The sequence below is a fragment of the Amborella trichopoda genome, chromosome 12 (genome assembly GCF_054954075.1).
Source record: "Amborella trichopoda isolate Santa Cruz 75 chromosome 12, AtrichopodaSantaCruz75HAP2 v2.0, whole genome shotgun sequence".
NCBI classification, from domain to species: Eukaryota; Viridiplantae; Streptophyta; class Magnoliopsida; order Amborellales; family Amborellaceae; genus Amborella; species Amborella trichopoda.
The window spans coordinates 38,622,498-38,649,860 of record NC_142347.1 but is presented as its reverse complement, the minus strand read 5'-3'; the positions used below and the strand labels follow the sequence as shown (position 1 = coordinate 38,649,860).

General features: G+C 39.4%; 1 protein-coding gene and 1 long non-coding RNA gene across 11 annotated transcripts in view; both read left to right on the top strand.

Annotated features, from left to right (window-relative positions):
• Positions 1–27,363, top strand: part of LOC18446885 (P-loop containing nucleoside triphosphate hydrolases superfamily protein) — a 47,021-nt gene that overhangs the window by 7,399 nt on the left and 12,259 nt on the right. For 8 of the 10 annotated variants that reach the window (XM_088853719.1, XM_088853718.1, XM_006856990.4 and 5 more), the window contains 4 exons: positions 1,481–1,581; positions 2,242–2,359; positions 3,068–3,199; positions 6,620–6,685. In XM_088853719.1, coding sequence (XP_088709845.1) covers positions 1,481–1,581; positions 2,242–2,359; positions 3,068–3,199; positions 6,620–6,685 — 417 coding nt within the window. Of the gene's footprint in view, positions 1–712; positions 1,178–1,480; positions 1,582–2,241; positions 2,360–3,067; positions 3,200–6,619; positions 6,686–27,363 lie in introns of those variants that run through there. The other 2 variants (XM_088853725.1, XM_088853724.1) reach the window with 1 other exon arrangement.
• Positions 17,984–27,149, top strand: LOC148779576 (uncharacterized). The gene is made up of 2 exons (XR_016045797.1): positions 17,984–18,057; positions 26,934–27,149. It is a non-coding gene; the product is annotated as an uncharacterized LOC148779576 (long non-coding RNA).

Here is a 27,363-nt window from a genome sequence, read left to right as displayed (position 1 = left end):
GTGATACCCACTCCACCACATCAGTGCAAGTCTATTTGCTCTCTATATTAATAGTATTTATCCAAAATTCGTCATAATTTAACATACCATGGGAATTATCCCACATCCAACAACAAGTTTTAGTTTTGCATTTATAAGTTGCTTTGTAAGTTTCTAAACGATGTACGCATGTGCTTGAGGTTGCCATCCACGCACGGTCGGTGGGTAACAGTAGTTTCCCATGTGTGGGCTACAGAGAATCGATGTTGTTTTGGCACGTCTCGCTATGTGACATCATACGGACGATTTTCACCCATGTATGACGTCACTTCACTGTGCAGACCCGCCGGTTTTGTTGTAAAACCGGGAAGTTCCCGATTTTACACTGGAATCGGTACAGGTCAACCGATTCCCGTGCCGACTCGTGCGAGTCCGTTGCGACTCGCTGATTTTTAAATCATTGCAATTAACCATTATTAAAAAAAAAGAATATCCATTGCTCGATTGAGTACTTCACTGATTCCAGCATTACTAGGGCTGAATATTTACCTGGTTTGGATCCAAAACCCGAATTTGGGACCCTATCCAGATTTGGGTTTGGATCCAAAATTTGGATTCGATCCGTTGGATCCAAATCTAAAATTTGGATCTGAATAGTTATTTGGATCGGATTCGATCCGGATCTAACCTAGTTATTAAAATATTATATATTATTATATATATGTATTTTGTTGTTATATATATATATAAAATAATTTATAGAATAATTTTTTGACCCCATTGGGTCCAGATTCGGATCCAAATCCCATGTATACTTTTTGGATCTAGATCCGGATCCTAATATTCTGCATCCGATTGGGTCTGAATCTGGATCTGGATTTGGATCCCATTTATGCTTTTCAGATTCGAATCCGGATTCTGGTGGATCTAAACCCAATCTGACCCATTCTCAGCCCTAAGTATTGCCCATTTAAAACCGAACAATTCGAAAGAAAAAGCCCTAAAATTTTCTTGTAATTTCACAATTAATGACTAGTCAATTGACAGTCTTTTTCCCTTTCTCACACACTAGACGAGTTGGACAGTGACAACTCTCTATTCTTCAAGTAATCAACTGTTACACCTTGTTGATAATGGCCAACCGCCCAAACACTTGGATTTTTGGAAGTGCTGGAATCCTCCAAACCCTTAAGCAAGTGTATGTTATGGCTCTCTTTTGAAATATTGTAGGATCTATGAAGAAGGTTTGCTTCTATATTTTTTATTTATTGTATTAAAAGCTCACTCGAATACTGTCTTTTTGAAACTCTTATTTAATATTTAGTTCGGCTTCTGTTTTTTCATCTTAACAGAACTATATATTTTATTTCTTGCTAGCCTGGAAGTTCCATTTGAGATGGAAGTGGTTTTCTCTTTCTATAAATGATGTATTCTCGTGAGAACAGTTGGCCGGTGATTAGTGAATTGTTGATTAATAAGCGATAGTTATGGTAATTTTCAGGCAGATCTCCTCCTTTCATACGGCTACGAAGAAGATTTGAAATCTCTTGTTTTCCATGTTCCTAGGCATTGTCAGTGCCTTCTGATGTCTGCAACATTAAGGTTTGTAACTATTTTTCTGTCCTTTGATGTCTGCTTTTATAGGCTTGGTCTCATAATAGTTGTAAGCGTAGGACCTCTCTAATATCTGCATATGCACCTGAGATATATGTTCTTTTTACACGATAATTTCCATCATCGCTTGCACTTCACGACTGAATGTATGCATTCCTCTCCTTTCCAAATTTTACCATCCCTAGTCAAGAAGGGTTTTGTTTTATTCTTGCGACTGTCCTATTTGTAAGTGGTGTCTCCTCTGTAATATATGCATCTTATCCATTACAGACAATAATAATTCCTTCACTGACCACTCCCCCCTCAAAACTGGTACATGCAAGGCATTACAGACGAGTAATAACTCCTAGTTTTAGTGAAATGCATTTTCCCAAGCTTTTCCTACAATGAATATGGTGAATGCCATTCAGAAGGTTAGATGTCTTGCATAAATGGAGATGGAGATTGTTGGGCTTGCCTCTCTACCTGCTTACTTGTACGTATTTGTGTTAGTGAGTTTGCGTGTATGTGCTTGTTTCATCTGAAGTTGTATGAAATGTGCTCTATGTTGCATTTGTCCTGTATCAAAAAACGATGTGTTATGTGTATCATCCTGTAAGGTCAGGATACACAATACATGTTAATGATATTTTTGGTAATTATTGGCAGTGCAGATGTTGAGAAACTGAGGAAGCTTGTGCTGCATAACCCATCCATATTGACACTTGTGTCAGAGGATGGAGAAACAACTGATAGCATCATTCCAAGTAGTGTGCAGCAATTTTATGTGAGTATTATCGGTTTCTTTGCTATGTTATACGAATAGGCAAGGTAGTGATGAGCATTATTGGATTTTGTTTGCTAGCAAGTATGGTTAGGGGTTTTAGTTTGTCAAGTTTTATATATTCTGGTTTTCTTTATGGACTTAATATCCCTCCGAAGAGGAGCATATTATTTTGACCGGCCTTTTGTTCTCAAAGTGCTTATAAAGTTTTCCAGGCTATTATGTAATGAAGCATAACCATTTTTGCAACTCATTATTCTATATCTTGCCACTCAGCCCCACTTTCTGTCGATTTACCCTTGATTCCTATTCCCTCACTACCCTTTGGATTCCCCTCACCAGAGAAGCATATCAGACAGTGGTCGTTTTGAGTTTGCTTTGGAAATGCATCTGAGGGAGATAATGTGAGGACTGGAACTGTTCTCAAAGTTCTATTCAGAAACATGTAGCTTTCATGACTTGATAAAATTTTCACATATGGGTAGGTGGTTTGATCGTGCACTGCCTTATAATTATGTTTAGATTCAGTGTTACTATTTCAAATGTGTGGTAATCTGATTTCAGGAAAATGAGCTTATGCTAGTATACTGTGGGCCGAAAGCTGATTTTGTGTAACATTATGTTGTACCTTCTTTTTTCAACTTGTTGAATGGTATATTGAGTGGTCACATGCAGAACAATTTTTTATTATAGTCCTTAGTAATTTTGCAGATCTCATGTGATGCTCATGACAAGTTACTTCACATTCTTGCTCTTCTGAAGCTGGAACTTGTTCAGAAGAAAGTGCTCATTTTTGTCAATGCCATTGACACTGGTTACAAGTTGAAACTGTTTCTAGAACAGGTATGTTTTCGTTCTCTGTTAGAAAATCTAATGGTTTTATTAACTATGTCTATGTTGTTCTTTTCCGACCTTTTGATTGTCGTATATATGGAAAAAGTTTATATAAGGATGCAACCTTATAATGTAGAACTACGGATGCAACCTTATAATGTAGAACTACGGATGCCCCTCAAAAATTCATCGGAAAAGGTGGTTTTAATGTTGAAAAACCCTTTGATTGATCATCTCGACATCGAGATGTATGACTATGAAAAATAAAAAGATTTTAAGTCTCAGAAATAGTGCATTTTACAACATATTATCTACACCGTCCATTTTCAAGAGTTTCATATGTTTATAGATCTACTTGATTTTAACCATTTTTGAAATTTAAAATTTTATAATTAGATATAAATATAGATTTTGAGATAATCCTAAGAACATTTTACATCAAAATTATATATCATGATAAAATTTGAAGGTGCACCTTACTTCTACTCCTACGGATGAATCCGTATGCCAACTGCACCATATATATATACATATATATATATTTTATGGGAAAATCTGGGAACAATCCACTAGTTGACCGCTATAGTGTAAGCCCAACGGCCAGATTGAATTTGGGCTAATCAAATGGCCACGATTGCATTTCGTATTTGAATTTTAATTTTTTTTTACAAATCAAAATCACTTGAAACGTTGAATGTCTATTATTTAAAAATAGGAGAATCTAATAAAAATATAAAAAAAATAATTCGCAAGAATTAAATTGACCAAAATACTTTTGAAACTTTAAAGAGTATTTTGGTCAATTTATTTTTTGCGAATTATTACTTTTAATATTTTTATTAGGTGCACCTTTGTGAGAAGACTGGATGCCTAAAATTTCATGTGGTTCAGATTTGTAGAGAAAATATTAAAATGATATTACAAAATGAGGTTGTGACAGTAAGATATATATATATATATATATAGGCTATGATTTCATGTATATAGCCTATGATTTCATGCAATGGTTGTATCATGGTATAATGCAACAACACTTCGAGAAAACCATGTTTGTAATACTTGTATGATCCAAAATTTTGCACGCACACTCTCTTCATCTCAATAATCAATCCCCCCCAAAAAAACGTTTCAATTTGAACCCTAGATATGATCAAAATGAGCCTCCTCCAACAACGAATCTAGACCATTCATTTGGAATTTCAAGATCTTAGCCTTTACATACTCAAAATCAATTTTATCTTTTTTAACATTTTTCATCTAATCATAATAAAGGCATCTAAAAACATTGGTAAAGAAATCTTTTTTCTAAGGCCTAGATCTAAGCATCTCACAAAAATGGACGGCCTATGTTAATTGGGCTAAAAACTGCTTTCTAGGTTGCGTTTTCAAATTTTTCTTTCTTGTGATTGTTCATTAGAATGAAAAGAGTGTATATTTCAAAATTTGGATCAAATAAATAGCCTTAACATGGTTTTTGAACGTGGTTGCATCATATTACTATACAACTGTTGCATGAAATCACTGCCCTTTATATATATATATATTAGAGAGAGAGAGAGAGAGAGAGAGAGAGAGAGAGAGAGAGGTTTATATAGAGCCGAGGCTTTAAACAATCAAATTAGAGCCTACATAAAAAATTTCACTAGAAGAGGTTTGTTTGATGCCCAAATATCCTCAAATTGATCATCTTGATATCAAGATGCATGGACATGAGAAAAAAATAGATTTCAAGTTTTGGAAATAAGTGTATTTTGTAACCCATTTTTAGACCGTCAATTTTCAAGATTTCCAAGTTTTTATAGATCTGTCAATCTACACTATTTTTGAAGCTTTAAACTTTATAAATAAGGATGAAAATATATTTTAAGTTTATCACAAAGATTTCCAATATTGAAACCACATTTCTCGACAATATTTGAAGACAGGCTCTAATTTGATTGTTTAGAGCCTAGACTCTATACAAACCACACCCATATATATATATATATATATTGGAAAAAGTTTATATATATATATGTTTATCTACTGAAAAGGTTTGTTTACCTTGGGCGTGCTTGTTAACTAAAGTTTACAAATTGGTCAGAAGTTTCTTTCATTGTTAAAATTTCATACTTTTTTGTACGGTATATGTTCAATTGCTCCTGATTCGCCAAAGTGGGTTAAACAGTGTATGTATAGAGGGCAGCTCAGGAAAACAACATTGGCACAACGGTATGCAATCCAGCCAGGAACCTCCCAATTTTGAGTTCTAGGATATGGAGTTTTCATAAGTAGTGGTGGAGAGACCAGGTTATTTGGTTCCATGGTTTCATTATCCTTAACAACAAATCCCCCCCACCCAAATCCCCTATCCGCTTCTCCCAGGGCTGGACCTCTTGGCACCTATGATATCCTCTGCTCTGGTAATCAAAGCATCATGAACTCCTCAATCACTCAATGTAACCATTTAAAGAATAAAGATAAATATATATTTATACTCAATAATCACCAGTTTCTATCCAACCTTTGTGAGCTCATTGATGTGACTATCTAAAGATAAACCAAGCATGTACTCAATACCTATCAGTTTCTATCCAACCATGCCGCATTGCTGCCTTTGGTATTGTGCTGCACCATGCTTACTAGTAAAGCCATTATTACAGGAGGAACTAGCACTCTGATTGTCCACTATGCTCCTCAGCTGGTTTTGGTTGTGTTCTTTTATTGGAAGCTTGCATCCAACTTTTCCAGTACCTGCCTTTCTTGGGTCACTTCCCAAGAGATTGAACAACCATGGCCACCTAGAAACAGATACTATTGAGCTCAATCATTAATTCTTGTTGGTTGCACATGTCTAAACAGACATATTTGGTACTCTCTTTGAATAGAAATTTCAAGTAGACGAGATGCCGTATATATATTTGTTTCCTCCAGACTGCTAACTCTCAGTCACAAGTGTTTCAAAAAAGAAACCCCTAGTCACAGTCATCTAAAACTGCATGAGCACTTATGCACCAGCTCTTTTAAGGCTCTCATTTACTGGTTCAGGCCTGTGTGTTAATTAGTTGGTTGTAGATTTAGTTGTTTTGAATCTGCATCTATGAGAAAAGGATATCTCACACTTCTAGCCAATGATTCTTCCAACCTTGCTGTGTTCTAGCTGCTCCTTTTTGTTGGTGTATATTTTCTATTTTTAATTTCTATAATTGACTATTCTAGCTGAAGCTTTATATTAATGAAATGTAAAGTTCTCACTTCTAGGTGTTGCTTGTTCCTTGATTGCTGTAAGCTTGCTGCTTTGCAAAATCTGTTTGTCAGTGAGCTGCTTTTTCTTTTGTATTGTGGCCTTCGCTCCGGCATGCATAGTTTTGTCTTCTATATTAAGTATTTGAATTTTGGAATTCACTGATTTGGCTGTTATTTTTACTAATATTTTGTTATTTTGGGCAGTTTGGCATCAGATCTGCTGTTCTAAATGCTGAATTGCCACAAAATTCTCGTGATCATATTCTTAAGGTATGCTTATCAGTAATTGCCCTTTCAGTATTGTCTTCATTGTCAAAACCTTTTCTATACTATTGTAATTTCTAGTTTCTCCTGAGTTTTCCATGAAAAAGTTGGTCTTTTGACCTTTTTTTTTTTTTTTTACGACACCTATTCAGCTATCCTTTCTTATAAAAAAAAAACTATTCAGCTATCCTAGGACTTATGGGTATTAAGCCTGTAAAGTGAATCCTATATGGCTATATCCATACTAAAACCCACGTCATAATTGTTTCACAAGCCATAAAGCAAAGTAGAAAATATAGCTTTCAAAAGTTTACATGCATCACATTAATTCAAAAGTTGTGTTTAAAGCTTGAGGCCTCAAACTCAACATTCATCTTCGAAGTTTAACCCCTGAACTTGCAACTCATTTATATTTTCATCTCTAAATCGGTAAATTCTACTTCTCATCTCCTTCATTCCATTATGACCATCCCCAACATCTACACCAGTGAGATGCCATATTTACCACTTGTCAGAAAGGTGTTATATTGTTAGGTAATCAAATAATAATGTATCACTATGAGCCTAGAGTCTAAACTTTAAACACTAAAGAACAGAAACGAGGCTTTAATAGTTTCCTCCATGTGGTGGTTTCACTTCCATCCGATCATCTAATACATCTTTATTGCTTTAAAGGATCACTGTTGTTGCTTGATAGCCCATTCTTTCTCAAGATCAATCTTTGTTTCTGAGGCTATGGGTCCATGCATATGGGTTGTTGCATGGTCCTTCATTTTACACATTTCACTAGCTTAGAACTTTAATAGCTAGACAAGTATTCCATGGTTGATATGAATATAGTGAAACACATTATAAATTAAGCTAATTAACAATCCTTTTGTAATAATTTGTTAAATTTGTTGTTTGCCTCTGCAAATATCTCACCAAACAAAGTCACTAACCGTGAAACTACCACCCAATCACCATTCAAACCACCACCATAGTCACCATCAAAACCACAGCCCAAACCACCTGCAAAATCGACACCAAAACCACCACCTGAACTCCACTTGTACCACCATCGAAACCACACCTAATATACATTCAAACCATTGAAAATACTTCAAATGAAGTGCCAAACCACATTTATGTGAAACATCGTACACCACAAAAATCGCTAACCCATTATAAGGTAAATTGCACAATTAAAGTGTCAAAGAGTTATTTAACATAAACTACCTTGTTTTCCAAAAATGTTGAAGTATCTCCCTTACATTTTTTGCACCAAAAGGCCAACAATCTAAAGTAAAACCCCTTTTTGGAACTGGTGCGACTTTTGTTCTAATGCCATAAATTCTTGTGACAGCTTGGAAATATGTTTCTGCTGAAGTTCCAAAAATAGTGTACATATGGCAGATTTGTGAACACTTGAAATGAACATTCCCAAGATAGACCATTTATAGGGCTTGAATTTATTTTTTTCAATATGTGATTGTCGAGGTTGATTTAAACATATTATTTCATGAGTTCTGGGGCATTTCCAAACATATTGTATCATATGTATCTAGGTAGATGGTCATTCATAAGCTGGATATGAAATGGTACTGTCAATCACTATGTGATGTGTCTCACAGTTTTATAAAGTCCCTCTTCTTGTCTATTGGTAAGTACGGTTTACAATGAAAAGTTGTGTGATAATTCTTGGACAAGATTTCTTCTGAGTTGGATATTTTGACATGACTCGGGTGTATTAGTCTATGACTTTGGGGCAGATCTGTGAGACTGTACACCAATGATACGAAGTCTAGCTTGAAGCTCAATCCTTCATCTGACACTCCTAGTGGGTTGGTTGAATATCTGAAGCACATTCATTCTTCTATTGAATCTACTGTACACAATGCGCCAGGTATATCACTAGTTCTGGTTTCTTCATGTTTTCTTTTCTGAGTGGAGCTCACATAGGGAGGTGGTGCATGTAGAAATTCAAAACACGTTCGACCTCTAGAATACTTGACACGACTGTGGCATATTAGCATATGACTTAGAGGCAGAGCTGTGACAGTATACATCAATCACATGAAATCTAGCTTGAAGTCCTGTCACACATCTGATTCGCATAGTTGTCTGGTTGAATCTCCAAAAAACACACCCATTCTTCTATTGAATCTACTGTACACAATGCACTAGGCTTATGAAGTGCAGGTTTGTTCGTGTTTTCTTTTCGAATGGAGCTCAAATAGGAAGGTTGTGCCTCTAGTAATTCAAAACAGGTTAAACTCGTTGCATAGTCTAGCATCAGATGGGAATTTTCAATGTGTGTAGCTAGGTAGATAGTTCCAACCACAATTCAAACAACTGGATGCAACTTCTAGTTGTGAGTTCTACTAGTCACCCTAAATTTATGTGTCACAGTCATGATCATGCGAGAAAGGCAAGCTGTGTATTCATCATTTCGTCTCTCTCACCAGGTTAATTGAAATGCATCTAGGGTGCACACCTATTAATGTTATTTCTTTGAAGAAGCACCAAACAACACTTCGTAGAGGGTCATGGCTGTAGTGCCTACAGCCAAATTGAATCTAATGAGTATGTTCAAGCATCACTCTGAACAATTTCACTGAGCCCAAGTCATGATTTATCTTTCTCTCCCATTATTTTTATCTATAATTCCATATTCACTTCTCAGTTTGTTCTTTTTATTTTTGTCAAAGTCCTTGCAATTCTATTCTGGTTGGGCACTCTCTGTTTGTTTGGTCCTCTTATAAGTTTATTCTGATAAGAACTAAGAATTTTCTTTGCTGGTCCATTTACTCGGTTTGCTAGTCTCCCATACTGAGATCTATTTGAGATGTCAATTGATAGGCATTGCCATTATTCAAACTGAGCGTCCCATGCTGAGATCTATTTGAGATGTCAATTGATGGGCGTTGCCACTATTCAAAGAGGAACCTACTTTCATACTAGATATCTGGACAGCCAAAAGGAAATCACTTCCAAAGAATGGTGATCACTGCACTTGTCCTAGAATGATGGCAGCAAATTGCCAGTTCAATTTCCACCACACAGTGTGTGCACTAAAATGATCATTTCAGAAATTGTTAACATATTTTGGGGCACAGTAGGAAGAATATTAGTTAAAAGCTCATCTGAGTGCTGGGATGTACGGGAATCATGTGGACTTACTATATAAGCATATGGTTTTGCCTCTGATATCACTATGCTATATATCAATATTTACTTGCTCTATTTTTTTATGAACTTTTGATAATATCTATCACATGGGAATCACTTGTGATTGTCGAGGTTGATTTCAAACATATTGCCCATTTCCAAGATAAGACCATTTCTAGGGCATTTATTTTTTTTCTAGGAGAGAAGATGTTGTATTTTCTTACAACATTCACCTTTTGCACCTTTTTTTTGATTGTTTCTGCCTCTCAACTCCCAAGTAAGCATTTATTTTTCATCAGCAAAAGGTGCAAAAGGTGAATGTAATGTCCTAAAACTACTTGGTAAAAAGCCTAGAAAGGTTACGGTTGTGACCTAGAGAGGGGAAAGAAAAATTGTAAAAGTCCTCTATTTGTCTAAAGATTAGGTTTTTAACCCCAAACCCATCCAAAATTTTTAATTGACCAAACTGCCCTTGATACCCTGCTTTAATAGAAAAACTTTGACCCAAAATTCGGCCAAAATTGTCAAAAAAAAAGGGTTCTGTTTCCCCCTTTTCTTTACTATATATTGGACTGGCCTGTGTGGTCAAACCAGCTAGTTGGTGAACCAGAGATTATCCCATTCAGTGGACATGACGGTGTGGAATCACTAGTTCGATCAGTTTGCCCACTGGTTCCTGCTTCTGGCCTGTGTGGTCAAACCAGCTAGTTGATGAACCAGAGATTATCCCATTCAGTGGACATGATGGTGTGGAATCGCTAGTTCGATCAGTTTGCCCACTGATTCCTGCTTCTACCAGCTGGTCTTCTCTTAACTGGTTGCATGGGTGGTGGTGTATTTGGAGCTCCAAATAAAAAATTTGTTGATGGAGACAATATGGAAATTTAGAGACTGATTTTGAGCATTTTTGGGTCCCTCAGCCAACCCCATGTTGCAGGGATTCTTCACCTTAGACTTCGGACCTGTGTTGGACGCAATTGGACATGGGTACGGGTAAAACTATGACATGGACGGAGCTGGATTCTCCATTTCAAACAATTCTGAAGGGAGGATCTTAAGACATGGATTCCGATACATCAGGCTTCTTCTCAAGATGTTACAGATTCTTCTCCCAAATGAATCCAGTAATATATAGCATTATGTTTTTCTTTATTTAAACACTAGACATGGAGAAGGGGTTGCGCAAATCAGACCTTTAGTTCATAGTTATAGAGAGAGATAGCAATGGCAGTAGACATCTGAAAGTTGCAATTACACATAGTATACAGTGGCAGCAATCACATATATACTATTATTTCACTATTGACAAATGGTTGTCTTGATATTGTGTACATCAATTAGACTTAAGGTCTTTATGATTGTCAAAATATCAATACAATCTGATGAGCATTGAGAACCAGCTTGTCTAAGTTCCCTATTTTCTGTGACTGGCAAAAAGTAGCAGGAGAGAAACCACTCCATTGGACTTTCCCGGGATCCTTCTAAGGTCTGAAGCCTGTGCAAAGGGAGGCTCAAAGTAGAGCCTTTCTGAACTAAAGGTTAATACTCTGTCTTTATCCGATGGTGAGCCGTATATGGCGAACAAAAGTTTCCTGAGCAGATCCCAAAATACAACCTCATTGGCCTAAGTCCTTAAGCTCATGAAGTGTGAGTTCAGCGGATTATTGTATAATTTCTAATGTGATTCTTTGTCGTTCCCTGTTATTCCTGGAGTATAGTTAGTTCTGGACGAGCCACCTTTGTTAGAGTTCCTTTCTACTTTTGAGGACAAAAGTACGGTGCATGCAAGCACTTAAGTAGGGAATCAATCCTTCTTTTGGTTGAGAGCAAAGTGGGTGTCCGAAGTAATCAGGTGATGAATTGCAAAGAGATAGATTGAAAATGAGCAGGTTGTACCAGTGCTTTTGGATTACTTCGGTCTCTTGGTCGTTTTGATGAGACTTTAGCCCAACGATTCATATTGTTTGAATGGTCCCACACCAAAATCCACCATTTTAGGTTTGTTTTATGTTGCACAAATACAAGTAAAGGTTGTTCGTATTCCAAGGATAGCTAGGATCTGCATGAGTGGGCATACCTAAATCAATATTTGTAGTGGAACAATAAAACCAATATTCAGCCAACAACACAAGGGTGGACGTTATGTCCTTAATTTGCACAGGTTGGGGAAAGGAACAAAGGTCCTCATGCACTATTTTTTGTTTTTGGGTAACTCCACAAGAAGGAGGTCCCCTTGGATAATTCAACAGGGGAGGGATCCCTTGCCATGGTAGGAATGAAACTCAAGATGTCATGTTATTGCACCCCGCCACCCTTACCAACTAACCTTGAGCTCATTCCTAGGTCCTCAGGCACTTGAACATGGAAATGCGGCCACCCATAACCAAGGGGAGGATGGACTTTTTCCCTTAATTCTAAGACAGCCTGAGAAAGGCCTTGGGTAAATCCTCAAGAAGCCTTAGATGAAACAAGATACATGCAAGCCTTTGGTTACAGATCCATAAAAATTATACTTCTTTTGCCCATGGAATTATGTGTTTTCATTTGACTTGGTGCCACAAGTGAATTGTGGAACGTTCGGACAAGCAGCCAGCTTGGACCTACGACCGGTCGAGAGATTCTTTGTGAGAGATTAAATATTTCATCTATAATACACACTAGAAACATCGGTTGCTGATAAAGAACTTTAGAAGTTCTTTTTTTTTAATTAATTCAGTAGATGAAACTGGCAGAGTTGATTCAGGTATCAAAGAGTTGTGAGAGATGTTTCCAACAAATGTCATAATAGTAATTATAATATATGTGCAAAGTGCTATGCACTAAGAAGTTGCAGTACTCACAGAATTAGGCCGACGTGTCTTACCAAATTAGCTTCCCTAACTAATGTAAAGGTTGACTGAAGTAACTATTAGCTCATTGTTAAGTCCATATGTGAATATCAAGGTTTCAAAAAACGCTAGGTGGTCTGCCTGGCGCCCGGCACCCAGCGCCTAGGCAGGCGGCAAGAACCTCGGGCGCCCTGCAGTGCAACTTCTTAGTTTTTTTTTTATATGTTTGTTATCCAAATGCGCATATATCATATATTTGTGTCAAAATTTGTAATTAATTCCAAAATTTGAACCATACAAAACATTTAAAAGTCTAATAGGCCTACTGTAACGTCTCCAACTCTCAAATTCAGAAATTCTCCATATTGGCATATTCCATATCCATAAAATAAACCATAATAACATCCAAGATTCCAAGTCTCCAACACTCCAAGTCATCAACAAACTGACTTCTAAAACTATAGAAAAACCAGTAAGCCACAGTACCACACAACAAAATAGTCCAAAAAGGCAAAAAATTTACAAACCTCTTAACTAAATAAAAATCGTTCAAATTCCAAATGTCTGAAGCCCAAACCAAGATGGTGCAATAAAGTATTACAGTTGCTTCAAAAGAAGAGAGAAGGCAATCAAGACATCAATAAGAATCTGAATCATCATCTTCATTGCCTTCATCTGCATCAGAATTGAGGCCGTCATCATCAGAATCATCACCCTCTTCTTCCAGAGATTCTTCTGAATCTGCCTCCTCTTCCTCTATCTCCCTCCGTGAAGTACCAGCAGAAGAAGTTGCTCGAGTGGCCCTCTTAGAATCAAAAGCTTGCCCTGAAGCCTCCTCGACCATTTCCCATGTCAAACCCTCCCCAGGGAAGAGCTCCTCAGTACCAGGGTCACTAACTAGCCAATCTGAAGCATTCTCCATGTCTTTCTAAGAGATAGGGTCCTTTTTTGGCTGGTTTTTCTTCTCCTTGATCCTTTGATTCTCACTAACAACAACCGAGTCATTGAGCTTCCTTTGCTCAAGCCTATTTCTTCTCTTTGTATGCACCTATAAGGAAAAATAATGCATAAGTAGCTACGATAGGTCTATGATCTTCTTACCTTTTATGAATCTATATTACAAAATGAATATGAACTTATAAACAAAAAAAGCATATAAAATTTTATTCCTTTAAAATAGTTAAATAGTAAAATACCATCTCAAACGAACTCCAATTGCGCTCACAACCAGAAGAGGTAGTTGTCAAACTTAAGATCCCCATAGCCATCTTCTCCCATGTTGTCTCCACCATTGGGCTGCAATATGTGGGCAACCTTTAATAATTAATTTAGGTATTTAACGTTATCAGAACTTGAAAGAAAATTAGAAATTTATATTTTATAAAACAAAAGTACATAAGTCAAAAGAATATTACCTGGTTCGTCTTTGTTTCTCTGCCTTAATGCCATATCTTTCCCAAATGACATCAAAGAACACTTGTACGAAATTAGCTCTTCAATTGATATCGTATCTTGGATATTTGGATCAGGAACTAATTTCTCAAGGCACTCATTAAAACCATCCATAATTACCCCTTTTGACTCAATATCTGCATCTGCAAAAAAGAATTTGGGGTTCAATTAGTACCCGGCTGCATGCAATGATCGATGGAGCTTCCTATCCATTTGTTATCTATAATCTCCCAAATAGGGGCATACTTAGCTGCATCATCGCCCAAATTCTCTACAATCTCATTCTTAGCCTTTTCTATTGCATCATATATAAAGCCCATGGAGGGCTTATCAGCATCAACCAAGCGCAAGACCTTCACCAAGGGAAGAAATACTAATATCGCATGCTTCACCCTATGCCCAAAAATATTTGGAAAGAATAATATCTCGTGTCTTCTTTCCCTTGGCATCTCTAGATCACTTACACGTACTCCACTTCTCTGAAGGAAACATAGACCTTAATGCGATCCTCCTCTTATACATGCTCTGTATACTTAGGTAGGCAGTGGCAAATCTAGTGACCCGAGGCCTCACTAGCTCTCTCATTTTTGTAAACTTGTGCATCATGCTAAGGGTAAGCATGTGACTGTATATGAAGATTGTAACCTCCTTTGCCTTAAAAATAATTCCTTTAATAGGAGGCAATTCACCAATTGCCTCAAGCATAAGATCTACACAATTCCAAAATATGCGAGGCCTCTTTTGTCGAAGCAAATGACTTGCAGCTAGATTGGGAGCAGCATGATTTGTGACCACTTGAATTACATATTCCTCCCCAACCTCCTCAATACCCTTATCAATGAAAGAAAATATATAATGTGCGTCATGAACATCATTGGAAGCATCGATTGAGCGCAAAAAACTGTACTCGTGGAACAATTTGCTAATAAATTCATGTTACTCCTCCTCCTATCACTCCGCAAAGAAACCTCAAATTTAGCCCATTCCTCCTTATAAGTCTTGAGATATTCATTTGTGTACTCGACTTCTTTCTTTAGTAGTGACTCTCCAATCTCATAAGGAGTTGGATCTTTCAAACCTGGCCCAAATTACCTAATTGCTTCCAACATTGTATGGAAGCTATTCAAACTAGTAGTGTTAAAAGCAATGCACGCATGGTAAAATGACCGAGCAATATACTGAATCGCCCTGGCTCTATCTCCCTTTTTGAACCTATTTTCAGTTGTTACCTGCTTTTTCCCCTTTTGCTTGCCTTTCTCAATTACTGTCTCAGGGCTAGGTGTAAAGAAACTATCTATAGGCCCTCTCGTATGAGCGTTCTTAGACCCAAATGCCTCTTGGTCTTAGAGCTCTGAGTACCAACCATGGCTACCTCTTTTTCCCCCTCTTCATCATTCTCTTCTTCAATTTCAGTATTATCATACAAAATTTGAACCTCTGACCATAATTCTGCTATATCCTTTTTTTCAATTGTTTTACTCTTTTCAGCTTCAATGTACTCTAAAATTCTTTCTTTACAAGATCTGGGACTTTCTTACATGGGGCGACATCACCTTTAATACCGGCAAGATGTTAAATCTATTTATGCCGGCATTAGAAACGTGTCCACAGAAATTGCACATATTTTTATTTCTGTCATTCTTATCCGGGTTAACACAATATTTCCATCCTGGATCTCTACCCCTAGTAGACCTCGTGGAAGACATCTCAAATTGAAAAAATAAATCTCAAATAAAGATTACAGACTGACCTTTTCTACCCAATATCTGATCTTGGATGTTGGCTATCTCAGTCGAGCTACGAATCAACTTAAAAGTCTTCTTATACCACCAATAGCACCCTAAAAATAATTTCAATAAGAAAAACAATATTTTCAATCCACAAGAAGTATTTTCGATTCTCAGCAATTGCTTTAGATTCTCATAAATAAGTTTAAGATTGAGGATTTCTTGTTTTTTTTTCAGTTTGGAGTTGAAAATAAACCCCTAAACTTATTTTATACAAATTTGTGGGTCAAAATGATCCCCTTTTCCCTTTTGGGCGAAGTTAAAAAAAAAAAATTGTAAACTGTGCTGGGCGCCCGCTTAGCCCGCCCAGGTACAACTGACCGTGTTGGGGCACCCGGGTCCAGGCGTGTGGAAAAAGGTTTTTGGGCGCCTAGGCGCCGGGCGGTCCTTTTTTTTAAACATTGGTGAATATTTAGAAAAGCATATACATATGTAAAAGAACTTATCTTTTGCCACTAGACTAACATTGTAGAAAAGTGCCTCTCTACTTTTTTTGATGTTAGGCATATTTGTTTAACCCCCTATTTTGCGTTCACACCTTCTTTACCTTAGAGAACACCTCCAAAAAACATTTGATCATGAAACCCCAATAAATCATTTTTTGAGGAGAGAAAATTGGGTTGATGATAGCCATCGGTTTTGATGGATTGCTAGATCTAGGATTACGTGTGCTGAATTTTTTTTTTTGAATTTTCTAGGTTCATCTAGTATCCAGATGAATAATTAAAAAAAAAAAAAAAAGGAGAAATTTATGCACATGAAGCTTTGAGAAAGATAGAGATAGGAAATGCTTTAGGACTAGTTGGTATCCCAGTAGAGGTTTGGAAGGTATTGGATAGATTGGCATATTTTGGTGTTTGGGTATAATTTTGACTTACCCTAACTTTTCCTTGATATATCTTTGAAAGAGCCTTTTATACTGCATCTAGACTAAGGTGTTAAGCCCATGAGTTTTGAGTTAATGCATTGGTGCATATATAAAGCACCGGGACCATAGTCCGAATGTAGTTTCAAAATGTGCATTAACCTTGATTTGCCCTATTACTAGACTCTTTGGTGAATTTGCACCAATTACGAGACTCTCCGGTGAATTGATCCATCATTCCGCCAATGCTCCGGTGGATATGAAAACAACTTTATTTTCCTTCACACTTTTCAGTACATACAATATCTACCCTCAAATATTATTATTGACAAGATACCTCGGGATCGTTACCCATTTTTGCTAAAGCTTAGAGGTTCAAAGTTTTGTGATCACATTCTTGAAGATTACACACGCTGAACTTGTGGAAAGGAAGACTCTGTCCTTTCATCCAAGGTACTCTTGATGGAAGACACTTCATCCTTCTAGAATGGCGTGCTAATATAAAGATGATGCAGTACACGTTCAAGTGATGACGACCCCCGGAACCAATCATACATAATCACGTGTCATCAAAGTAAGACACGAGGACCACTACACGCCACTACACGTACTCTATCGAGCAACTGCTGGGCACGATCAAGAGCCACTAATCAAAGTGTTTGACAATTATAAATAGCTCAAGCCTAAAACAAAGAAAGAGAGTCGCTGAGAGATAGCAGACGTATTTAAATATTTATGAGTATTGTTATTGTATGAACGAGTGCATACAAGTTGCTGCAACAACAAGATTTACTTGCTAACTCTTTTATATTGTTTTGCTCGACGAATTCATCTATGATCGATTAAATAAAGGTTTTTCAATGTCCATTGTATGAGATAGTGAATGTAATTAACAAGGAATCCACGGTTACCTTGGAATTGTTCGATCTCTAGAAATAAAATAAAACTCTATTTACAGATATATCTTGACAGAGTAGTTGAAATACTTTTTGAGTTTGTCATGTGTTCTTTGCACATTTCAGCTTAAAATCACCCTAACATCTCTGGTGACTCCACTTGGGAGTAGTTCGCCTCTCTTCTTTTCCATCACCTCTCGAATGAGTTAAGGGCAAATGAATTCGTCTACTTCTTTCATGGTCGGAACAATCCGTGTTCCCGTACCGACCGATGCCATCTCTTCGACTAAATAGTCATACGGCCAGCTGCCTACAAACTAGCACCAGCCAACCACAGAGTTCCTGTTCAAGACTCACTCAACAACAGAAGTACACCTCACCTTCAGAGGACGTTAGCATGGTATGTTGTCATGTAACTACCCTTGTTAGAGGTGATAAGGGTCAGTCAACCAAAATTATCATGTTTGGTGATAAGAGATTGTCTGCCGATTCTTTTCTCGATTGTGGTAGGAAAGAAAGGAAAAGTTTCAAACCAATTAGAATAGGGGGAATCGGTCAAACCTGCTCACCTGCTGTGGTTTCAGAACCAACCTTGATTTTATCTCTCAGTTATCTTGAATCCCAAAAGGTTTTTAACAGGAATTTCCCTCGCCTTACACCTGATAAGGGAGTTGCCTCACAAAAATCCTCTGCAGGAGGTATACGGGTATTGAGTGCTGCACCTTTACAACCTCCTCAAGTGCGATGTCTGTTTCAATTGTTGGAGAAGCTTTGACCTACTCCAGATCGAGATGACTATAGGTTCCAAGCTCCGCAACCATAAAGGGGGTATTGAACATATGTCAAGCCCCCAGCAAGCGACTAGCTAGGCCGATAATGCTAAGTATATAAAAAGGAGGGCCCCAAAGTCGAGATCTCCTAAGTACATTCCTTTAAGGACTATTCCAAAGCGGGATGATTACAGGTTTGAAGCTCTATGTAAGCATAGAAGGGGTATTAAACATATATCACGCCCTCAGCGAGTGGCTAGCTAGACCATTAGTTATATACCTACTAAGAAGGTCCGAATCAACATTCAGCCCCATAATAGTGACACCAATGAATGCCTCCATGAGACCCAAGCCCTACGAAAAGATTTTGGGGGTAGGACCTTAATTCCCTCTCCCAACCTTTTGACTGGATTTCTTAGGATACTGTCACTCAGCTAACCTTGATAAATTGTTGTCAATTTATTTTTTGCTTTTTAATGTTGTTAGGTGATGACGTCATAACCCTTTTCATGACAAGGCACAAATTAAAGGGGATATGTCGAAAAAGTCCGTGAGTAGACGATTCTCTTTTAAGATATATAAATTGCGTGAATTCCTTGAAGCTATATATTCAGAAGTCCCTGCTTCTGTTAAAAATCGTTACACCCTTCTTGTAAGTTCGAACACCTTTATCACTAATGTAGGAGACGCCGCTGAATGTAACATGGCGTGCGGTAGACTAGTTTTGGGAGGGGCAGAGCTCAAAGAACCCAACAAACGGGTTAGTATATTTCTCCTCCTCCGGTAGAGGAAGAAGCTTCTCTTTCCTCGGCATACGAAGAGGAAGAAGAAGTTGTCTCTCGGTCTGAAGATGATGATAATGGAGACCCACACCCTATTAACCCATTGTTCGAAGAGGATGACGAGTCAATTAGGACCGAAATCCCACAGCTTATGCCAATGTTAGGGGGTAAAGGTTAAGCGGCATTCCTTGAGGCCCTTCATTGCTCCTCTTCGGCTCGAGTTATTCGACACTCCGTGGCTACTGTAGTAGTTTACTAGTTGTAGCTGCGGGAGATTTTGTCTCACAACCACCAGCAGATGAGGTTTAAAGGGTGTTGGTCGAGAAGGAAGCCCCTACCCAAGCTATACTTTCAAGCCGGGATGCGGAGATTGCAGAATTGAAGGATACGGTTAATAATATCCTCTCTCGTGCTACTCCTGCAATAGTTAACCTTGCACCGCAGGAGTCAATATTACCTAATGTAGGCAATCATATCTTGAGCATGACACAATAGGCTGGTGTTGCTCAATGTTCTAGTTAGCTTTCCTCTAGTACTCCCGGAGTCATGCAAGCTGATATCCATAACATTATAGTGGAAGGATTGAAGAAATTGCAGATACCCGAGGTAAGACCTTATGAAGTTTACCAAAAACCATACCCGACATACATTGATCAAGTGTGCTTCCCGGAAAAGTACCAACCCCCATAGATTGAAAAATTCGGTAGAATGGGTTCTTCCGAAAAGCACATTGCTCACTTTTTAGCTGATTGTGACAATACTGTCAATGATAGCAGACTCCTACTCTGGCAGTTTTTGCGGTCCCTCACTTGAGCAGCCGTTAATTCCTGGGAATAGATGCAAGAGTTGTTTATCAAAGGATCTGTAACACGCGAGCTGATATGTAGGCTATGGAGCTCATTACCACCCAACAAGGGAATGATAAATCTCCCATCTAGTTCATTACGCGGTGGAGAGACTTGTGCATTAGCACCACCAACCCCATTGTAGAAGTCAATGCGATGCAAACCTGTCTGGCGTGCATGACTGTTAAGACAACTCTAAGTTTAGCTTCTGGAAACCCCACTACCTTTTGAGAGTTGCTTGAGTGAGTGGTAGTTATCGAAGGCCTTCAACATAGATAGGGCCCTCAAGAAGATTACCAGTAGCGGTTTAGGTGGAAAGGATAGGGCAATAAGAATTCCAAGGCTGCAATGACAACCACGGTTGCCAAAAAGCAGTCCCAACCAAGTCCAATGGTTCTCAAAAGGGTATCAGAAGGGGTCAATCAGAGTCGCTAGCACAATTGATCGAACCTCACTTAACAGCTCCGATTATTCTAGGATGCCTCCTCTGGCAAATCTGTCCGGAGGAAATAACAAGGCATTTTGGGAAGAGAAGCGTAATAAGAAATATACCTTCAAATATGAAGAGGTACCGCTCATTTTTTGAGCAAATGAGGCAACAAGATCTCACAAAAGAATATCTTGAGATAAAGCCCTTACCCGATGGTAAACGGGTCAATACCTGCAAATATTGCCATTACCATTGCCAATATGGCCACATTCTGTAGGAATGTTATGTCTTTAAAGACTATATCGAGCAACAATTTATTAAGAGGGATTTTCGTATAAATGAAGCACCCCAGGAAAGTCAGGAGCTCATAGTGAATACCATTTTGGTGAGGGCTAAAACGTCCCGTTTCGTTTTTGCGGCTAACTACTGTTCAGGAGCACGCTCTATTCGCTGCATTACAAAGGTTTTTATATTACTGATCCACATCAGTACCCGAAGACCGCAGTACTATGTAACTTGTTCCATCTTATGTAGGTATCTCATCTATTGGATGATGAGGCATCGCACGATGAAGCCAACAACATGGTGCTCAGGTCCGCGTCCAAAGAACGGTCATTGCAATTCAGCTTTTAGATGAAGAGGTCCAAGCTGCTGAGCCTATGGAGTTATCATCTGAGAGTGGGTATGACATTGTAGCCCACCTCAAAAAGATTTTGGCAATGCTGAGTATTTATGATCTGCTCAAGATTTTGCCTAATATGAAGTATAAACTGCTTTAGGCTTTAATGCATATGCCCGAGCCCATGATAGCTTTACGGCCGACAGTTCAGCCTACTGATGATTATACACTAATCACCTTCATTGATAAGGATGTATAGTTGGGCACTAAGGCTCATAACCGACCCCTCTACATCTCTTACCACCGCAATGGTGTGTGGACATCTCACATCATGTGAGATTGTGGGTCAGCAGTGAATCGATTACCAGTGCGTATCCTGAAAAAGCTAGGTTTGACGGTCTACGACCTCAAGCCGTCCAAGCTGGTGATTCAGGGCTTCAATCGGGATGGAGAAAACTCCTTGGGAACCATCAAGCTCACTTTTACGGTCGACGATTTGAGGACCCAACCATTATTTCATGTTATAGATGTGATACTTCCTGTAATGTATTGCTAGGGAGACCATGTTTGTACAACAACGACATTGTCCTGCAACGCTTCATCAGTGTTTCTAGTATGTCCACAACAGTCAGCAGAAAGCGGTTTGTGCGGATAACAACCTTTCTTCTGGACGGAGGCACAATCAGCCGACACAGAATTCTACCTGCAAAACGAGCTGGTGACTTCAATAGAAGAGCTTAACCACCTTGCATATGAGGACTTAAGCCCTCAAGCTTACATTGAGGTCCTTTTCAAGAAGAATATGATGGAGAGCTTGAGGGTTTTATTACTCGTGCGCAGGTATGACCATTGATGTCCCTTTTTCCAACTTGCATTTGTATAAATGGTCCTCGAACAACCCCTATTCTGGACGAGACTTCACCATCGGAGTGGCACATGTATAGCACTGCCACTCATAATATCATGAAAAATATGGATTACGAAGAAGTACTAGTCGCGCTCTTCGAGGAGCTAAAATGGGCTGCTGTGAATAATGGCTGCAAGTCTGGTCTAGGTATGGGACTCGAACAATCTCTTGCTTCTTACCATAAAACATCCTCCCTATTTATGACCATCTTTGCACTGAGGTTTGTTAAACAAACATGCAAAACACTAGTAACCATCTTCATTAGTAAGGGGATGGAATATTTCCTGTGCGAGTTTCAAACACAAGAAAACTCATCGGAAGATACTCCTTCAACGACTCAAAGTACCACCATGGTCATTGAGTTACCTGCCTACAACTCATTATCTTGGCTTCCCAGAATAGCCACCTTTAGGGGGAGAGGTAGGCGTGCCACCATCTTTCATCAAAGGAAGACTAGTGTCTGCATGACCTCAGTTCATGAGCTGATTGAATTTGAGGCTAACTCCCTTCCTCAAGCAGATTTTGATCTTCCAATGACTCATTGATGAGTTATTAAAGAAAAACCTCGGCGATGGGGCCAATCCCCGACCAATCTTTATAAGTGTCACGCTCTCCCCCTAGGAGAGAGAACATTACAAAGAATTTCGTTGTAAAAACATTGACGTATTTGCCTGGACATACCAAGAAATTCCAGGACTCGATTGTTCCATGTTAGTCCATAAACTGACCATTGACCCTAAGGTCAAACTTGTTAAGTAGGATCCACGAACGCTTCGACCGGAGCTCATACCGCAAATCGAAGTTGAAGTTAGAACGGTTACTAGCATCATGGTTTATCCAAGAAGTGGAATACCCTACCAGGATAGCTAACATAATTCCAGTGAAAAAGAAGATTGGGCAGATCAGAGTTTGTGTCGATTTTCGAGATCTGAATGCTGCTTTTCCCAAAGATGATTTCCCCCTACCTAACACTAAAATCTTAGTCGATTCAGTGGTCAAGGCTGAGGTTCTCTCCTTTATGGATAAATATTCTGGGTATAACCTGATTAGAATGGATCAAGTGTAGGCAGAATTTACCGCCTTACGAACTCCCCTTAGGATATTCAGTTACGGGGTCATCCCCTTCGGCCTTAAAAATGCCAGAGCCACATACCAAAGGGCTATGACTACCATTTTTAAAAATTTTCTACTTAAGGAAGTTGAGTGTTTCATGGACGACTTGATCGTAGAGTCAAATAAGCATAACCATCATGCCGAAGATCCTCAGGTGGTGTTCGATTAGCTGCAAAAATACTAGCTCAAAATGAACCCCCTGAAATGCGCTTTTGGCATTCAATCTTGAAAGTTCCTTGGATTTATTGTCTGCCACATGGTTATAGAGATTGACCCTGCAAAAATTAAAGCCATCTAAGAAATGCTGGCCCCTAGAAATCTGAGAGAGCTCAGGTCATTGCAGGGGAAATTAGCATATATTAGGAGATTTATCTCCAACTTGTTTGACAAGTGTCAACATTTCTCCAGACTAATGAAAAAGTGAGTTCCCTTTAAATGGGACCAAGCATGTCAAAAGGCCCTCGATAGCCTAAAAAATTAATTATCTACCCCTCCGGTGCTTTCTGCTCCGGGTAAAAGGCCATTCGTTGATACTTTATATGCGGCCCAAGAAAGGTCAGCCCTCCTCACACAACGTAATCAGGAAGGGAAGGAAGTTGCTCTCTATTACCTTTGTAGAATGATTGTTGGTGCAGAGCATAAATATACCTCCCATTGAAACGATGTGTCTTGCCTTGGTATTTGCAGTCCAGAAATTGAGGCATTGTCTCCTTGAATATCCGGTGAAGCTCATATCTAGAGTTGATCCCATCAAATACTTGTTCAGTTGTCGTTTGGCCAAATGGTTGGTACTGCTCATGGAGTATGACATCATTTATGTCCCCCAACGAGCAATAAAAGGCAAGCATTAGCTGACTTTTTAGCATCTCATTCGGTCTCTGAAGGGTCTTGTGTAATGGAAGATTCACCACGACGACATTCTATTGATTGAAGAACGTCCAACATGGAAAATGTATTTTGACGGTGCTTCCCAAGCCAAGGGCTCCATTGTGGGCATCCTATTTATAACTCTTGAGAAGGGACTACTCCTATATCCCTTCTCCCTGGAGATGATATGTTTGGGAAATCAAGCTGAATGCGAGGCTCTCATTACTGGTCTTCGAATGGCTCTCGCCTTGGGAATTGAAGAAATAGCTGTGTTTGGTTATCGTAGCTAGAAAGTCGTCAGACCGAAGGGCGTTACTAAGTGCATAAGAGTGAATTCCTTCCGTATCATCAAGAGGCTTTGAGCGTGATGCATAATTTCAAGAGGATATCTCTTAACATTTACCATGAAGCAAAAATAGCCAGGCTGTTGCCTTGGTTAGGCTCAGGGTGGTCATAATGCTCCATGAATTTAAAAACTTGACAAGTATGGGTTTAGGAAAGACGATTGCTTTCCTCCTCGGTCGGAGATGGCTCGCTCCTAGAACCTTTGGAAGCCGGACAACTCCTAGAAGCCCTTGAGGCCGTGGCTCAGCTTGCGGTGCTAATAAACTGCGCCCCGGTTGAGACCAGTGATTGGAGATAGCCATTTATAGACTTTATGCATTATGGACTTCTCTCGGAAGAGAAGAATGAAAGGGACTCTGTTCGAAGAAAAGCCTCTATATTTACGATGTCAAATGGAGTTTTATATCGAAGAAGCTTCGATGGCTTGCTGTTGTGGTGCTTAACCAATGACGAAGCCCGCGGGGTTCTCATAGAGATTCATGACGGAATATGTGGCTTACGTCAATCTGGTCCACAACTTTATGAAAGGATCAAGCGTTTGAGTTATTATTGGCCTACCATGATACAAGACAACTTGCAGCATGGAAAGAGAAGCTCTTCCTACCAGTTTCACGGCTATTACATACATGTTCCACCTGAACCGCTCCATCCGACGGTTTCCTCATGGCCTGTCACCAAGTGGGTGATGGATGTGGTAGGGCCCATAGAACCTATCTCAACCAGTGGGCATGTATTCATTTTGGTTGCTACCTGTTATTTTTCCAAATGAACAGAAGCTGTCCCACTCAGAAAAGTCATAGGAAAGACAGTTGCGAATTTCATTCGGAGTCATATTATCTCTAGATATGGGGTACGAAACGTCGTAGTCTCAGACAATGGGACTCTGTTTAATAATCATGATATTTACTGGTTGCAACAAGAGTTCCATTTATCCTGAAAATATTTGACGATTTACTATCCTCAAGCTAACGGTCAGGACAAGACTCTTTGTAGTGCCCTAAAGAAAGTAGTTTCTACTGTTAAAAGAGATTAACACGAGAAGCTATCAGAAGTTCTATGGGCCTACAAAACTACAGTAAGTGGTGCCACCAATGCCAGCCCCTTCTCATTGGTATACAATGGGGAAACGGTTTTACTGATCGAGCTTGAGTTGCCATGTTTGTGTATTGCAGTCCATTACCAAATAAGTGAGGATGAAAGGGCTTAAATCCGACCAAAGGAATTGGAAGCCCTCGATGAAAAACACCTTCATGCGCAACAGAATATTGAGGTCTACCAAGCCTGTATGAAATGGTCATTTGATAGGAAAGTCAAGGATTGGGCCTTCAAGGCAGGAGATCTTATCCTTGCCCTGAGGTGCCCAATTGCGTTCCCCCAGAAACCACAAGGGAAGTTTGAACCTAAATGGGAGGGACCCTATATTGTAAAAGAGGTCTATCCTAATGGTGCCTATTCCTTAGTCAATGAAAAAGGAGAGCCTGCGATGCTAGGAATCAGTGGCAGCTATGTCAAACGCTACTCTGCTTAGCCAAATTCTAACTCTTTGACGCAAGAGTCTAAACTGCATGTTACGCCTCAAATTATTACGACTTAGTCCAAATCGATGCTTTTACAAAAAGTATGTACATGTGAGTCATTGGGACTAAATGAAATTTCATTTTAAAAAAAGAAAAGCAGCCAAAGCCGGTACAATAAGAAAAAAAGGGACTTTGGCCCACATGTATAAACAAAATTGGGGGGGGGGGGGGGTGGGGCTAAGGTTGCCAATCTTGCAACCATTGGCAGAAACCCCCTAATTGCCATGGCACTTGCTGTCTGGCCTCCTCCGAGAGCTGTTGTGCTCGCGTCATGCCAGCAACAATCTCCGCTTCAGACTCTGCTTGGCTGCGAGTTAGCCTTGCTGATAACTCTTGACTCTCTGCCTTCGGGCATTGGCTTTCTGCGCTGAGCCTCTCTAAATGGGCTCGATGCTCAACCATGGCTTCGGTGGCTGCTTCAAACTCTTGGCTCTTTGTGGCCAAAAGAGCTTCGAGCTCTGCAATCGACTTGTGTAGGCCCTTGAGAGAAGTCTCAGCGGCAATTAATGTCTCGTTGGCTCCTGCCTTCTCTGCAGCAATGGCCGTACTCCGGGAACGACAGGCCTCCAAGCTTTGCAAAGCCGAGCGTTGCAGATTGGCCTCTACCTGAGTGAGGCAAGCTTTCTCTCTCCTTACAAAGGTGGGGTTCGCTCGCCTAGCAGTCTCAGCCAACCTGCTAAACTAGGGGAGGAAGTCCTTGGTCTCAAAACAAAGAGAGGCTACCAAGGACACCACCTCTCTTGTCGAGTCGCCGACAGCAGCAAGCTTTGTGGGAGAGAATTCCAAAATCTCCTCACAAAAGAAACATAATAAAGCATGTCCCCATTTTCGACTCAAACTCTCTTGAAGAGAGTCAAAAGAAGCAGTCCCACGATTGGCACCAGGCTGACGTATCGAAGACCCAGCCAGACCTACGACGTCAAAGGATATCGGCTGATAAGTCTAAAGGGTTGACATATATTTCTAGTTTTCTTGATAAGCAAGGGAACTCACCAGGTTTTGTATCCCATCTAAAAACCAGAAGATTGTCGCGAGTTCTCGGGCCAACCTCAACAGCGGCCGCAACAATATTGACGGGAGCATTGGCCTCCAATCCGGTAACCATCGGTGTTGTAATAACACCTTGATTAGGACCACCGCACGTGGCAACTTCCTTCCCATGGCCAGCCTCAAGCCGACGACTTGTTGGCCCGATCGATGAAAGTGCTGTTGGGTGATCTGCTGCAAAAAAAGAAAAGAGCGAGAAGAAACCAATAAATCAGGTGAAAAGTATTTGCAAAAATATTAGAAAAAGTGCCCATACATGCTGGCCATTAGATGTGTCAAGATTGAATATGCACCATTTGGCCTGTAATGTTCCATAGGCATGTGGTTTACACACATGCACATGCACCCTATTTCATGGGCTGGTGGGCATGCATACACACATACATAGTGAACACATGCATTTA